General features: G+C 38.4%; 1 protein-coding gene across 11 annotated transcripts; it reads right to left on the bottom strand.

Annotated features, from left to right (window-relative positions):
• Positions 1-1796: 1796 nt before the first annotated feature.
• LOC127881754 (protein cereblon-like) lies at positions 1797-17342 on the bottom strand. 11 transcript variants are annotated; one of them, XR_008050251.1, is made up of 11 exons: positions 17203-17342; positions 15681-15811; positions 14448-14653; positions 10541-10702; positions 9404-9584; positions 6086-6151; positions 5330-5530; positions 3744-3937; positions 3280-3415; positions 2924-3044; positions 1797-2802 (listed from the first exon to the last, which is right to left on the bottom strand). XR_008050251.1 is itself a non-coding variant. In XM_052429848.1 (10 exons), the coding sequence occupies exons 1-10, from the start codon at positions 17279-17281 to the stop codon at positions 2997-2999; spliced, it is 1404 nt and encodes a 467-aa protein (XP_052285808.1). In that variant the 5' UTR covers positions 17282-17342; the 3' UTR covers positions 1797-2996. The 11 variants fall into 11 exon arrangements, 3 of the variants coding, with proteins under 3 accessions (XP_052285808.1, XP_052285809.1, XP_052285807.1); XR_008050252.1 differs by having other exon boundaries at positions 1797-2681; XR_008050254.1 differs by lacking the exon at positions 2924-3044 and adding an exon at positions 2803-2923 and having other exon boundaries at positions 1797-2681.
• Between the last annotated feature and the right edge of the window lie 40 nt (positions 17343-17382).

The following is a 17382-nucleotide window of genomic DNA, read 5'->3' as shown; positions in this document are numbered from 1 at the left end:
CCTGGCAACACTTTACATGCATGCATTAAGCCCTGTTGCCTATGCATACTGCTCAAGGTAATCCTGGCAACACTTTACATGCATGCATTAAGCCATGCCTATGCATACTGCACAAGGTAATCCTGGCAACACTTTACATGCATGCATTAAGCCATGCCTATGCATACTGCACAAGGTAATCCTGGCAACACTTTACATGCATGCATTAAGCCATGCCTATGCATACTGCACAAGGTAATCCTGGCAACACTGTACATGCATGCATTAAGCCATGCCTATGCATACTGCACAAGGTAATCCTGGCAACACTTTACATGCATGCATTAAGCCCTGTCTATGCATACTGCACAAGGTAATCCTGGCAACACTTTACATGCATACTGCACAAGGTAATCCTGGCAACACTTTACATTCATGCATTAAGCCCTGTTGCCTATGCATACTGCACAAGGTAATCCTGGCAACACTTTACATGCATGCATTAAGCCATGACTATGCATACTGCACAAGGTAATCCTGGCAACACTTTACATGCATGCATTAAGCCATGCCTATGCATACTGCACAAGGTAATCCTGGCAACACTTTACATGCATGCATTAAGCCCTGCCTATGCATACTGCACAAGGTAATCCTGGCAACACTTTACATGCATGCATTAAGCCATGCCTATGCATACTGCACAAGGTAATCCTGGCAACACTTTACATGCATGCATTAAGCCATGACTATGCATACTAGGTAATCCTGGCAACACACACACACGCATATATATATATATATATATATATATATATATATATATATATATATATATAAAGATTTCTGAACAAATAAATATTATTTTAGTAATTGGCACTAAAAAAATATGTATACTTAAACCGACAGTGTTTCTTTCTGATCCGGTTCATGCCTAATCAAGAATTGAAATAATGACAGGCTTTAAGCTCAACACTAAAATATACATGTACATTAATTATCAATGTTTTACATTTAAATGGAATGGGAAGGTATGATCTGAAATTAATATAATTTACTAATCACATAGTTAAGTGATAACTAATTTAACTTTTTAAATAATTGTATTTTAATTATAATTAATATGTGTCTTAAAACATGACAGGTCCCCAGGCCCTTTAATAACAGTTTTGACATATACTACACATTCCTCTTTAAGAATTTTAAGGACACTTCTTTTAAAGCCCATTAAGTGTGAAACCATCTTTCTTTACCTACTTTGCAATTTTTCAGATATTGAGAAGTATTATTCTTCAAAACATAGCTGTTAGCTGGTACAACTGTAGCAGGGTTTGGTATAAGGAGAACTTATACTGCCTTGCTATATGAGCTAGCTTTTATAGCGACCGGTAGAGTGTCTGCCTGATTTGGAACCGGGAGGTTCTGGGTTCGATCCCCACGGTGGTCGGGGATTTTTCGGGCTGGGTTACATTGGCGCTCAACATAAAAAAACCTAGATGTGTGTCAGACGTCCCTCAGATGTCGTGGCAATAGGAAATTCGTGGAAGAATTTCACAATTGGAGGGGGTGTATGTAGCAGGGTTCGGTATAAGGAGAACTTATACTGCCTTGCTATATGGGCTAGCTTTTATAGTGACGTGGTAGACTATCTGCCTGATTTGGAACCGGGAGGTCAGGGGTTCGATCCCCATGTAGGTCTGGGATTTTTCTGGCTGGATTACACAACAACAAGAAAAGGGCCCAAAGCCAATCATTAAAGCGAAGCTAAAGAGCATAATAGTTTAGACCTTTGGGTTTTATAAACCATCAAAACAATACTTATTTGCTGTTTATATTGTGTACCTTCACACTTATTGAATGAACCATGCTAACATACCAACATATTAACAAACTGAATATACAATATATCATTTTTCAATCAAGTTGAATTAACAAACCTCCTATACCAGCGTATCTTTTACAACAGACTTTATGTTAAAACAAGCTCTTATATTTACCCAACAAAGTAATAACACAAGAAAAATAGATAATATTATAAACACACATTTATGTGAAATTGGAAAAAGACATCAATCTTGGAATATACTGTGTTTTCTGAAATATGCAATTTTACTTTTTGAATTTATTATTATTTTTTACAAATTAAAAGTAGTGTAGGCACTTGCATATATAACTGCATCATATCATTTGATTTTACTTCAAAACTATATGTTTAATTGCATTAAGAAAAATCCTCAAACATTGAGGCCATGTCCATGCAGGCATCAATAAAGTTTTAAAATACAGTCATGGAAAAGTATTTATTGTACTCAAAAAGTATGTATAGAATATTACAAAAATACATTCTGAAAATTAAATTAACAGTTTTCTTGGAAAACATTATGAAAAGGAAGTCCATTATCTAATATATATCACATGAGGTGAGTCCATGAAGACTCTTGCACCTGGGCCCTTATTGAGGTCAGCCATGCCTAGGACCAGGGAGGAGTGGCAGAGACCCCAGAACATATAACATGACATACAACATGACACATCACATGACCGTTGACCATGATGACTCTTGCCCTGGGCCCTCATTGAGGTCAGCCATGCCTAGGACCAGGGAGGAGTGGCAGAGACCCCAGAACATATAACATGACATACAACATGACACATCACATGACCGTTGACCATGATGACTCTTGCCCTGGGCCCTCATTGAGGTCAGCCATGCCTAGGACCAGGGAGGAGTGGCAGAGACCCCAGAACATATAACATGACATACAACATGACACATCACATGACGGTTGACCATGATGACTCTTGCCCTGGGCCCTCATTGAGGTCAGTCTTGCCTGGGACCAGGAAGGAGTGGCAGAGACCCCAGAACATATAACATGACATACAACATGACACATCACATGACCGTTGACCATGATGACTCTTGCCCTGGGCCCTCATTGAGGTCAGTCATGCCTGGGACCAGGAAGGAGTGGCAGAGACCCCAGAACATATAACATGACATACAACATGACACATCACATGACGGTTGACCATGATGACTCTTGCCCTGGGCCCTCATTGAGGTCAGTCTTGCCTGGGACCAGGGAGGAGTGGCAGAGACCCCAGAACATATAACATGACATACAACATGACACATCACATGACGGTTGACCATGATGACTCTTGCCCTGGGCCCTCATTGAGGTCAGTCTTGCCTGGGACCAGGGAGGAGCGACACAGACCATACTACATGACATATAACATGACACATCACATGACAGGAGTCCATGAAGACTCTTGTTCCGGGCCCTCATTGAGGTCAGCCATGCCTGGGACCAGCGAGGAGCGACACAGACCCCAGAACTTCCTGGGCTGCAGCTCCTTCCTAGTAGCCGTGAACTTCCAGCCCATGTGGCTGTAGCAGTGGCGGCACTGGGCTATCGTCCAGGCATATCTGAAAACAGACATAGGAATCAAAGCATTAATGCATCTGCTATTCATCTGCAAGCTTTATTGTTTTGTTTTACTTGTGTCAATTTCCGCAGTTTTCAACAGTATTTCAGGGTGAGTGTGTGTGGAGGGAATGGCTGTAGACATAATTACCAATACCCACATGGGGCTGGACCAAAAATCACATTTGTAGTCCAACGCTCTACCTAGTGAGTTAGCAAATCCTACTTCCCAAAATTCAAGACATAGCAGTGCCTGTGGACTTAAGCTAATTTTGATAGCTGCTATAATGCAAATGAATGAAGACATTTGTAGTTGTGATTTCTACTCACCCAGGGAACCAACTGTGTTCAGTGGACGGCCGTCCCTGCAAGGAGAGGTTGTGAGCCTCATGCACTGTGACCGTCTCATGCACATGACCCCCGGGGTTCACATACGCACTCAATGGGCCAGACACGGACATACTGAATATGCTGGACATCCCGGTGATGTCCTTGTTACAATGCTGGCAGCAGAAAACCGAGCACTGCAATGAAAGTGAGGCCAAAGAGATAAAAAACATAGAGAAGAATTTTTGGTTTCAGTAGATAAGAGATTTTTATTCAAGAATGATCACAGAAATTATTATGTTTCATGTGGTGTAACCACAAATAAATAAAGTTTTTTTATATTGACAAGTGGATAAAAATAACAATAATAATTATTGTTCTTTGTACTTAAAAAAATACATTTTTGACTAGTGAGTTTTGCAGAAATAATTAAGTAATGATGTCCAAAATTATAAGGTAATTGATGTAAAAACACTGACATCATTTAACAGTTTGACAGTGTAATTTATTAACAATTTTCATTGCTATTTTTCACAATTTTTCAAAGATTAACCATTTTTCAATCATTGATATTTCTCTTTAAACCAAAGAAAAGCATGAACTTAAAGGTTAATCCTATGTGCCGGTTGTGAAAATGCATTTAATCATCACTGGAAAGGGAGACTTTCTAGCTAACTGCAGTAAACCAAGCACTAGAGAGGATTTATACAAGTTAAAACACACAAGTCAAACAGGGTTAATGGAAGTATAGTTCAATGGGTCAACTGTTCTCTCCCGACTCAGGAAGTGTTCTTTAGATCTTCTCCATAGGCACCAAGTACTGGTTTAACCAAGATAACTTACAGGGATTTGATGTAATAAAAAACAAGAGGGCCTGAAAGGCCCAAAGTCGCTCACCTGAGATAACAAGATATTATTGGGACAAATCTTCTGACAAAGTTTCACGAAGATCTGAAAATAAATGTGGCCTCTAGAGTGTTAACAAGGTTTTACTATAGCCATATAAGGAAAAATGCCCCGCCCCCTGGCAGCCATGTTTTTCAACCAACCGGCATTATTTATTTTTGAACTCTTCCAAAATATTATCGGGATGAATCTTCTGACCAAGTTTCATTAAGATCGGACAGTAAATGTGGCCTCTAGTGTTTTTACTATAGCCATATAAGTAAAATTGTCCCGCCCCTTGGAAGCCATGTTTTTCAAGCAAACGTAATTATTTTCGAACTCGTCTAAGATATCATTGAGACCAATCTTCTGATTAAATTTCATGAAGATTGGACAATAAATGTGGCCTCTTGAGTGTTAACAAGATTTTACTATAGCCATATATAGCCATATAAGGAAAAATGCCCCGCCCCTTGGCAGCCATGTTTTTCAAGCAAACGTTAAACATTTTTGAACTCATCCAAGATATCATTGAGACCAATCATCTGACCAAATTTCATGTAGATTGGACAATAAATGTGGCCTCTAGAGTGTTAACAAGGCAAATGTTGACGGCTCACGATGCACGACAGACAAAAAGCGATCACAAAGCTAAAAGGTTTTAGTTTTGTTGTTGTTTTTTAATCAGACTACAAATGCAGTACCTTGTCCATAATTCCCAGAGCGCATCTGAGTCTCTGGATAGGACTGTTTATACTCAGTAGGTGGAGCTTTAGTGTGTCGTCCAATGGGATGTTCTGGGTCACCCAATAGGATAATTTTGTAGCGTCACTTGGAAGTTTCTGTGGATGTAACTTGTCATCCCATTTCTGTAGTGCTGTCTTGATTCTTTTCATAACTAGTTCCTGAAAGTTTGCAAATCTCTTTTCCTTTAAATTTTGTATTTCTTTTCACTTAGGTTATTGCTATTATATATATTGTTTCACTTACGTAAATTTCATAGTATAAATTTATTTACTTATATAAGGATTATTGTACAGGCGTACATACAAAATATTCTGTTAGAGGTTAAGGAATATTTAAAAACTATCAACTGTTAAAAATCTAACTAACTGCAGACAACATTGAATAGTGAGTACTTGGCACCTACTTAAATTTACACACTACTAACAGAAACAAATATGTAAACTTCACTAAAATACCACAGTAAAATAACTTCCCCATTTAAATTTTACGAGTGGTAAAACTTGGACCAACTGTTTAATTCACGAAGGTTTCAAGATATTCAAATGACCAAAAGCAGCCTTTTAGGATGTTCTTGATACATGTATCACTATTTATTGGTCTTAATCTCTGTCCATATATCAATTCATGTATATAAGAATACATGTTTACACCAAATCAATTCTCATATAACCCCACTAGTATTTTATGAAGTATAAAGCTGAGCCAGTGATTACCGTGTCGTACATCTTGTACACCCAGGGTGGCCACCAAGTTAAGTTGGCATTACTGAATCTCGTCAACTGAAACACACACACAGACAGATATTTGTAAACATGTTCTTATTAAAATGCTCATTTAAAGAGGCCATTTAAAATGTAAAGCATCTGCCACTCTTTTAAATCATTCAGTTTTCCATTCAATCTGATTGTAATCCATCCATTTTCAGTGCTTCCTATGATTTTTTTTCTTCAAAATATTAAAAATATCCTTCTTAAAAATGACAAAATTAATATTGCTGTTTTATGCCTACACCAATGATATTATATAAAACAAACACAATTTTGTTTATATGTTTCATCTAATGGTAGCAAAATGTTACTTTTCTGCACAATAAGGACAAAGTTCATGAAGTGACATAAGGCCAAATGCTCTCCAATTACTGACACATGAAAGGGAGTTTCTTGACAACATAAACTTGCAAGTTGTCACACTGATAGACAACAGGGACAAAAGGCCCACAGGTGCACACCAAAGTAATTGACTGAGTAGGACTGATGGTGTTCACAGGCTTGCACTATAGCAATAGAGTGAAAACAACCCCATTCCCTGGCTGCACACCAACTGGAACCATTTTAAGAAAAGATATTGTTAGAACAAAATTTAATGTTAAGAACAAGTTTCCTGAAGATTTGGCCAAAAGTTTGAGTAATGAAATGCTTTAACCTTAGCCATATAAGCAAAACATCTGGCTCAGATATCATTAGGACAAATGTTCTGACTAAGTTTCATGAAGACTGGGCAATTCATTCAGCCTCTATAGTGAATGCTGACGATGGAAACTGCAAACCACAAGACAAAAGAAGGAAAACAGGCAACAGTACATCAATTGTTGAATGTTTGACCTGGCAATCTAGTTTTTGACTCAACTTGAACCAGATACAAACATGGCCTGGATATTGTCAAGATATATATTATGACAAGAATTTCGTCACAAATTTGGCTTCTAGAGTTGTAAGTTTTTTTAAGATTTGACCTGATGACAAGGCATTTGGATGAAATTGACCCAGATTCATATTTGACAAAGATATTCTCAACATTCATACCATATTTGAGTCAGAAATGTTGTCTCTACATGAGGTAAGATTTTTTTCTATCTGAAGCCCTATACGCACATGACCCAGATGTGAACTTGGCCTAAATATTGTAAACATAAACATCCTGACCATGTTTGTTCAAAATTGATTAAAAAATGTGGTCTCTAGAGTGGTAACAAGATTTGACCTGTTGACCTAGTTTTTTTTATCCACATGACAGAGATTAAAATTCACAGATTTGACCCAAATTTTGACAAACGTAACCCTAATTCAAACTCAGCCTAGGTATTGTCAAGGTTAACAAGAGCACGGCATAACAGGTGCCACGCTTGGCTGCGGGTGCAATTTGAATAGATGAAAGCTTGTCAGATTTTGTTCTTTTTTTTTTCTTTTGGGAGGGTCACAGTGACCTTGACCTTTGACCTAGTGACCCATAAACGGGTGTGGCATGTAGAACTCATCAAGGTGCAGCTACATATGAAGTTTCAAAGTTGTAGGTTGAAGCACTTTGATTTTAGAGTCAAAACCTTGACAAAATGTTAAGGTTTTAGCACGACGCGGACTGCGGACACGACGATGGACACGACACAACATGCTGGCTATGACAATACCTCGGGTTTTCTCCAGAAAACAGCCGAGCTAAAAATTGTACAAATTTTCATCAAGATTAAGTCATAAATGTGGCTTCTAGAGTGGTAAAAAGGTTTTTCTAAGATTTGACCTGATGACTGAGTTGTTGGTCCTCATGGAAACAAGCTATTATCAAGATAACTTTCTGACCAAGATTAATTAAGATTGGACAAAAAAATGTGAGAGATGTGCCAAGATATATTGACAAGGCAAGACACATGAATGTCAAATATAGGGTGATCACAATAGCTTACCATGAGTAATTTGTGCTTCAATAAGCTATAAACTGGCCTAGTATATTTTCTTATAACCCGTACATTCAAGGTTATAAAACGACTTTAATGATTGTTAAAATTGGGTCAATTGGTATTTGTTCAGACTGTTGAACATCCATAAACAGTTGAGATAAAACTTTGCAAAAATGCATTACTTTTTAAATATGTATTTTAGAGTTTTGGAGGTCCTAATGTCCATACAAAGCAAGGACCAAGAGTGTGCCCCAGAACTCCGATCAAATTTTCTCAAATTAAATATACTTGCAATTCCCAGCTTTTTAGTTTTTACTGAAACATACTTAACCCATTTATGCCTAGCATCTAGAAAAAAAGCCTTGGCAAACAACGTAGATGCTCATCAGGGTCTGCGCTGTTTGCTTAAAGGAATTTCAGTAAGAAATATTCTAACAAGGGCTGTTTGTAAAACATGCATGCCCCCCATATGGGCTGTCAGTTGTAGTGGCAGCCATTGAGTGAATACGTTTTTTGTCACTGTGACCTTAACCTTTCACCTAGTGACCTGAAAATCGATAGGGGTAATCTGCCAGTCATGATCAATTTACCTATGAAGTTTAATGATCCTTGGCATAAGCATGCTTGAGTTATCATCCGGAAACCATTTTACTGTTTCGTGTCACTGTGACCTTGACCTTTGACGTAGTGACCTGAAAATCAATAGGGGTCATCTGCCAGTCATGATCAATGTACCTATGAAGTTTCATGATCCTAGGCGTAAGCATTCTTGAGTTATCATCCGGAAACCATTTTACTATTTCGAGTCACTGTGACCTTGACCTTCGACCTAGTGACCTGAAAATCAATAGGGGTCATATGCCAGTCATGATCAATGTACCTATCAAGTTTCATGATCCTAGGCCTAAGCGTTCTTGAGTTATCATCCGGAAACCATCTGGTGGACGGACCGACCGACGGACCGACCAACGGACATATGTAAAACAATATACCCCCTCGTCTTTGAAGGGGGGCATTAATATAGAAATAAGTATACTAGACATCCCTTGTTTTGGAAATAAATTGATCCAATTAAGAAGGATGGGAGAGTCCACTAGGCATAAATGGGTTAATGATGGTGTGGTCTTGTGCTGTTGGGAGAAACTGAAATAATCTGGGGAAACCCGATAAGCCAGTGTCATAACCACTATGAAAACCATCAACCCCAAATGGGCCCAGAGATTGAAATAGGGTCACCAATCTGTGTTAATCTGACATGTAGCAACCACTGCATTATAACAAGACAACCAGTACATTACCTGCATTATAACGAGACAACCAGTACATTACCTGCATTATAACGAGACAACCAGTACATTACCTTGCTTCTCGGCTTCATTCTCACACAGGAGATTATTCTCCCTTTACTATCCATTGCCACTTTCATATCTTCTTCACGATCGCTGTGGCAACAAAGTCGACGCTGGGCCGAAGACTGCAAGGGGTACAAGGCGTTGCCTAGTTCTGCATCCGGCAATATTCTGATTTTGCCAAGAAGGACCCTAAATGAATGCATAGACAAATGAATTATCAGAGAAATAATCCAGTTTCTTGTAGACAAACAGATGGACAGAAAAACAGCCACAAGGGATTGACAGACACATGGCAAACCTATACCCCAATGTTTGTACCAGGTTGTAGCATAATATTGTATGTTCTTTTTTTAGTTACATGTATTACAATATAAGGTTTATTCTACTTATTCATAATGTAATTTTGACCTGACCTTTGTTATGGGGTGAAAACAAAAGATCATAAAATATTGGCATTGGCCATGACAGACAAGATGAATGATAGACACAGGGCAAACCTATTGTCCCCTCTGGTGAAGTTCTGGTAGGGTTTACCAGAGCACTGACAAATGAAGAAAGGAAAACTTAAAAGGATAGAGCATAAAAATGGAAGGGGGGCCCACATGGTTAAGAATTATAAGGCAAAAGGTAGAAACATGGACCCTCTGCAATTTTGCTTTAACTTTATCCTGTTTATTGGTAAATAACAATAATTTTTCATTTCTCAATTATTTTCTTTCTCCCACCTATTTCAGATAAATACTCCAAGAAAAGAATGGTCTATCAGAGATGTCATAATCAACCATGCGTCAATCAATTAGATCTTTTGGAACCCAGTAAAATCTAGCTACCTGTATTATTTTTGCTTATGAACTTTCTTTTGACACTAATGACTGTCAATCACATTCAGCATAAGACATTCAAACAAAATCTGATCTTTTTGGGGTTTATTTGAATCAATATTTTAAACTTATCTGAACTTGTTTCTGACTCACTCAGCAATGGTTCTATGATACCCGGTAATGGTTCTGCAATACTCACCCAGTTATGGTTCTGCAATACTCACCCAGTTATAGTTCTGAAATACTCCCCCAGTTATGGTCCTGCAATACTCACCCAGTAATAGTTCTGCAATACTTACCCAGTTATGGTTTTGCTATACTCACCCAGTTATAGTTCGGCGATACTCGATCAGTTCAAATCTCTGTCTGCCCTGAGCCAGGACAGTGATTGTGGATATTCCAGACGCCTCATCCGTCTCATTTTTCACGCTGTAGATCTCAGCAGTCGTACCAATACTGGCAATTATGTGGCGATGTTGATCAAACCTGGCGATGTGACATCCAGTTTTCATTAACCTTTACATAGTTTGTACTACTTGTAGTGTCTAAGCAACCTCATAAAATAGTGTCATACTATTAGTGGTTTTATACCTATTTGCAAGTCTCATGATTGGAATTTTTTAGAGTACCGTTTTTGGAAAACACGTTTTTCTTTGTTCTTTTGTTAACATCAATAAAATACATACACACGAGCTGTGTTTAATTGTTCATTGATTTAACAATGACTATATAATATCTGGCGACGAGGAAAACTGTCTACGTACACATCATGGCTACAAACCTACCAAATTTCCCAACATTCGTCATTCAGTCTGACGGTGGGCAAACAGAGAACACTGCTGGTGTTCGATGGAAGAAATGGATGGACAAATTTGACAATATGTTACGTGCACTGGACATAAAAGATGACAAACGTAAGAAAGCCATGTTACTGCATTACTGTGGGGAGGAGGTCTACGACATTTTTGATTCCTTCTCGGACACAGACAAGGGCATTGGTGCCACTAGGGACGAAATTAGCGGCGAAGGAACCGTGAAAGTTCCAGATGAGTATAACAAAATTTGCGAATCGCTTAAGAACTATTTCACACCTAAGCGTAATCTCAGTTTTGAGGTGTACAAATTCAGACAGGCCAAGCAGGAAGCTGGGGAAAGTATTGATTCGTTCTACACCAGGCTTAGGACTCTTGCAAACACATGTGAGTTTCACAACAAGGATAATGAAATATTATCGCAAATAATCCAGGGCTGCACATCGTCGAGGACGAGAAGAAGAGCTCTTAGGGACAATTATACGCTAAACAAACTCATCGAAGAAGCAAGAGCTTTGGAAATTTCGGAGTCACGGGAGGCAGTTATGGAGCACACCAGATCAGTAAACGTTGTTCAGCACGCTCGTATGAACAATTCGCATAGTCACAACACATCTTATAGCAGTACGAAATCTGGTGGATCTCGAGGGCATGGCGTTTTCCGTGGTCGTGGCGCTTGTCGTGGTCGTGGGGCTTGTCGTGGTCGTGGCACATCTGGACGCTCCAGTGGAAATCATGGTCAAAGCAGGAGTGAACTATGCCGAAACTGCGGACGAGACAGCAGACACAAAGTGTGTCCTGCACATGGACAGACATGCAGATTTTGTAAAAAACTCAATCACTATGAAAAAGTGTGTAGGTCTAAACCTCAGCAGGCAAACTTTATAGATGTGAAACAGGGTGAACATTATCAATCGAATTTTAGTGACAATTCGTCCGACGAATCTGTGTTTCATATTAACAGTAAAAACTTTCATGGTGATATTCTATCTGTACATGTTAAAGTTTTCAATACTGATGTTAAATTTTTGATTGACACAGGCGCAAGCGTAAACATTATTAATGAATCAAATTATGAGAAATTAGATAAGAAACCTGTATTGAAACAACCAATACCATTGATTTTTGCATATGGTTCTACTACACCGTTGCCCTGTAAAGGTTATTTTACAGGCAAAATATCATACAAGGGTAAATCTATAAATACTGAGATGTATGTTATTACAAATACTGACTCGAGGCATTCCGGTTGTCTCCTTCGCGCGAAAGCGGCTCAGTCAATGAATTTGATTCAGTTTGCTTTCTCCTCTGACTCCCCCTCTAGTTCCATTTTAGATCAGTACCCCTCACTGTTCGATGGGAAGATGGGGAAGATCAAAGATGTAGTGGTGAAGCTTCACATCAACTGTGATGTCCCTCCAGTCTCACAGCGTCATAGACGCATCCCCTTCCATGTACGCAAAGATGTTGAAAATGAGCTCAAGCGTCTTGAAGACCTTGATATCATAGAGCCCGTAAGTGGTCCTACACCCTGGGTAAGTCCTGTGGTTATGGTTCCCAAAAGGTCTGCTGGTGTTCGTGTCTGTATCGACATGCGAGAGGCCAATAAGGCGATTTCCCGAGAGAAACACCCCATGCCGACTGTTGAAGACCTTATGGCTGATTTGAACTCTTCCACTGTCTTTAGCAAGTTAGATCTTTCTAATGCTTACCATCAGTTGGAGCTTGAAGAGTCCAGTCGTTATATTACCACTTTCACAACTCATGTTGGGTTGAGACGATACAAGCGTCTTTTGTTTGGTGTCAATGCTGCCTCTGAAATTTTTCAGAAAATTGTTGCTGACCTATTAGCCGGTATTCCAGGGGCTAGGAATCTTTCTGATGACATCATTGTTCATGGCAAGACCCAGGCGGACCATGATCATGCACTCAAACTCACATTGGACAGACTTAGCAGTTCTGGTGCTAACCTCAACAAAGATAAATGTATCTTTTCTGTTACCAAAATCTGTTTCTTTGGCCATGTTTTCAGCAATATGGGTGTGTCAGCCGATCCGGAGAAGATAAAATCTATCGTTGGCCATTCTGAGCCAAAGAACCCAGGTGAGGTACGCTCATTTCTTGGTATGACCCAATACGTCTCTCGCCACCATGACAGAGCCTCTAAGGCGACTCACCAGACGAAATGAACCCTGGTCGTGGTCTGAAGAAGCACAGTCTTCCTTTGATAGCCTCAAATCTGCTCTTTCTAGCACTCAAGTAATGGTTTACTTTGATCAAAAGAAGTCCACAGAGATTCTTGTTGATGCGTCCCCTGTTGGTGTAGCAGCCATGCTAATGCAGGAAGGAAAGGTCGTATGCTATGCGAGTCGTGCCTTGACCGATGTAGAGCAACGATACAGTCAACTAGATAGAGAGATGCTTGCGGTTGTCTTTGGGGTAGAACATTTCCGCTTCTGAATTCACGGACCATAAGCTGCTTTTGGGCATTGTTCATAACTGCAAACCTGCGTCTGCTCGAATGGAGAGATGGCGTCTGCGACTGATGCCTTATCAGTTCACACTTGAATACAGACCTGGTAAAGACGAGCTGAACCCTGCTGATTTCATGAGTAGGCATCCTCATGAAAAGCCCACAAGAGATAATGCTGCTGAAGCATATGTTGCTTTTGTAAGCCAGCACGCCGTGCCAAAATCGATGTCTCTGGATGAAGTGCGTGAGTCAACAAGCGGTAGCAAAATCTTACGGAAGGTAATGATTGCAATCCAGACGGGTAGATGGTGGAGTGACCCAGATGTCAATCAATGAGTTTGTACGTTTCAGGAATGAGTACTCTATTTATGACGGTGTAATCCTCAGAGACCATCGCCTTGTCATCCCAGAACCTTTGCATGACAGGATTAAACAATGACTATATAATACTACTTGGCCCCTAATTTTGGAAATTTTCCTTAGACTAATAAAAAAAAATAAGATTTTTGTTAAATTAATACATTTATGCCAATACTTGTACATGTATGACCTTTATTCCAAGAAAAAAAAGTATTATGCAATGTATGACATTAACAGTACCTTTACCTATGCTATGATTGTTTTCTTAATTTTTCAATAAAATCGTAAATTAATCTATTTTAAAGGCTAAAATTTATTCTTTCTTTTCTGATATAAACTAATGATCAGTTTTACATGGTGTGTTTTCTGTGATGTCAATTTGTTATCGTTAAATGTTTGTATAATTTATACATAAACACAACCCCCATTGTGGAAAACATAGCATGCAAATCATATATTGTGAACCTAAACTACATGGGATACATTTCAAAAGAATACTCATTTCTATTTTTTAAAGAGAGCGGCAACCCAAAAATACTCTCATTCAACATAGTGTAAAAACATGTAGAGTATTTAATAAACTAACCTCAAAGCCACCACACCAAACGTTTTATGCGGAGAATCAACAACACTTTTTAGCATTGCAACCTCATGTTGGTTATGTGAATACAGGGGGATAACATGCCCAGGTACCAGGATAGTCCCAGGCAAAGTCACCAGGGGAAATTCCATCTCGGAGTCGTCATCAAGAATTGTGCGTCCACTTATCTCCTCGAGATCTGTTCCGAGATACTGAAAATTTACATAAGAGATCATGTGATTCCAGTTTCATTAAAATTAAGTCATTACAATGTTAGGATCTGACTGCATCATAATTATGTCTGTTACTAAAAAAATTTATTAAGAACCTAGACAATTATGCTAATGTCATGATAATAATTTCATGTTACTTTTTTACATAGCTTTAATTGAATAATTCATACCACAAGGTTTTCATTTCCTACACACAAAATTCAATTGGAATACCTACCGGTGCATGTAGATCCAAAAGTAGCAGAAACCATTTTTGTGTTTTATTAAGAACCAGTCACCTTGACCTGATGAGCCCAAATTAAATCCTGAGCTTGACCTTTATTTAAACTTGCTATATTTAAAGTTTCATCAAGATTGGTTGATTCAAACATAAGTTATAAGAATGGTCAACACTCCTAAGAGAGTAGAAAACATTAATTTGGCAAATTTAAGATGATTTAAGGGCCATAATTTTAAAGTGAATAACATGATCTGGCTGGTTATCAAACTTGGTTGCAATATTATGCCACCAATTTTGTTTTTTAATTAAAGGGGCATAACTCTGAAGGGCCTAAAGTTATCAGGCTTGTAAACAATCTTGGCCGTTATTAGTCTCTCCAAAGTTCAGCCTGGCTTCTGACAAAGCGAGTAAAACTAAACAAGGTCCAAATAAATTTACAGAATACCAGCCATAATTGGCAGTACACAAATCAGCCCAAGCACAAATTAGTAGATGGCTGGCCAGTTAATTGAACATGAACCCAAAATAGCTACTTGATAACCAGACCTGGCTGGAGGTAATGGTTTTAGTACTTTTGCCTAGACAGCAAAATATAATTATGTCCACAAACATTATGACCAAGATTCAGGACGATTTGATTTACCGGTAAACTTTGTGTTTGAGCAGATATCCTTTACCTGGACGCCTGTATTTTCCTGGATACAATCTGTTACAGCATATGTTCACATAATATGTGATTATTTTAAGCAACTTATTAAAAAGATAACAATAAACTTTTTAACTTGCAGTGTGTGAACTTGGCAAGGAAGAATCAAAAGAAGTGCTGGATGAGACTTTGGAAGGATTTGAATGTTCTGCCCTTCCTTCCACTACATAGTCTGCTTCCTCTTCCCCCATCTCATTAGGGTCGCTGCCATCTGCAAAAGCCAGACCAGATGTTAACTAAAGTAAAACTGAACAAGAAAAGTGGATCTGTAATTCAGGACTGTCAGAACAATAGCATTAAATTATCATGATTGCAATATTAAATCTTCAATATCAGCCAGATATAAAGAGTTTTTGAAAGTTATATACTGACTACTGACTCAAGTAATGTACATACATGTAAACGCAAACATCCATGCTACAAGAAAGACTTGTTGGTACAAGCGACTCTGTCAATTGAGCATGAAATTGCTCGAGACATTGGAATTTGTTTCTACTTTTTCTAAAGACAAGGCCCGAACAATTAATTTGAAATTGCATAATATACCATTTAACATATAAAGATATTGAACATAAGTACGAATTGAAACAAAGGGCAGCATAGCATTCACTTGTGAAAGTTTATATTTATTAAATAATAAGTTGCCGTGGGGTAGTTGCAATAGTTAAACTCTCAGCTTTATAAGCCAAAGGGTTGCTGAGATTTGCAATGCACAGCCTATTGTCCTTTAGGTGAAAAATTTGATCACCACTGCAAGGACTAAGGAACACTGATACTGCAAAAACTTATCAACGGTTACCTGCCTAAAGCACAAACTCGTGCAAATGGTACAATTAAAGCAAGAAATAATTGCTTTTTATTTACTTTGTTATTATTTTCGCACACTCTATCCACAAAATTGGAAGACTGTTTTAACATTGCCGACTTATAGTGTCGCTATCTGTTAGGTTGCATACACCAATCGATAATGATGTTGAATATTAACACTGTTCCAAATTTCAACATAAAAATGTCAACAAAAATAGTGTGTTGAAACATTGTGTTTTTTAGGGTGCATGCGAAGAATAATTTCCTTAGGTTGCCATTCAGGTAAATTTAATGTGTTTTTGAAATTTATTCTTTGCTTTCCTGAATTGGTCATGAACGACGTCTGTTTAGCTATGTGCATGGAATCGCTGCACAGAACTGCATGCGGTTGTGTTTATGAAGGTGTGCATATGGATTCCCAGAGCCATAATAGCAAAAACTATAAAAGGCTCTCGGATACCGTTTATATGGGCTAGACGCGGGGCCGCAGTGTGACTGGTTCGCCTAAGGCTACGGAGCCAAATACCCTGGATACCTATAATAACATATCTGATAAAATTTATATTATCTTATGTTATTAAAAAACTAGAAGGTTTTTAATAAAGCTTAAAGTGCCCTCTGGGTATTCAGGGACGACAAACCCATAAGCGTTATTTAGTATATTTACTACAGTTTATCCGAAATAGATGATCACTTCATATCATGCAAGTTTAAACAACACTATTTTAACTTAATTGCAAGCGAAACAGCGTCATGTCATCAATACGATTTATTGAAGACAAAATATATGTATACCACTGTCGCTGTCGGAACTATCAGCCGCGTCGGGTGGTACATTAATCTCTAAAAATGGCAACATTTCGTCTTCTGCCATTTGTTTACAATTTGCTTACTTCAGGGTTTAAGGAAAAAATCAGAAGTCTCACAAATTTATGCTACCTTTGACTGGTTAGTAATCTTATAAACTAACACCAT

This window comes from Dreissena polymorpha, chromosome 5 (assembly GCF_020536995.1).
Source record: "Dreissena polymorpha isolate Duluth1 chromosome 5, UMN_Dpol_1.0, whole genome shotgun sequence".
In the NCBI taxonomy this organism is placed as follows: domain Eukaryota; kingdom Metazoa; phylum Mollusca; class Bivalvia; order Myida; family Dreissenidae; genus Dreissena; species Dreissena polymorpha.
This window is presented reverse-complemented; position numbering and strand designations above follow the sequence as displayed.

Excerpts from the sequence above, each read along its gene's own strand:
- LOC127881754 (XM_052429847.1), bottom strand. The coding sequence starts at position 17,281 with ATGGCAGAAGACGAAATGTTGCCATTTTTAGAGATTAATGTACCACCC. Across the intron at positions 5,531-6,085 it reads TGTACAAGATGTACGACACG|GAACTAGTTATGAAAAGAAT; the intron begins GTAATCACTGGC and ends GCAAACTTTCAG. Across the intron at positions 3,938-5,329 it reads CTCTGGGAATTATGGACAAG|TGCTCGGTTTTCTGCTGCCA; the intron begins GTACTGCATTTG and ends CTTTCATTGCAG.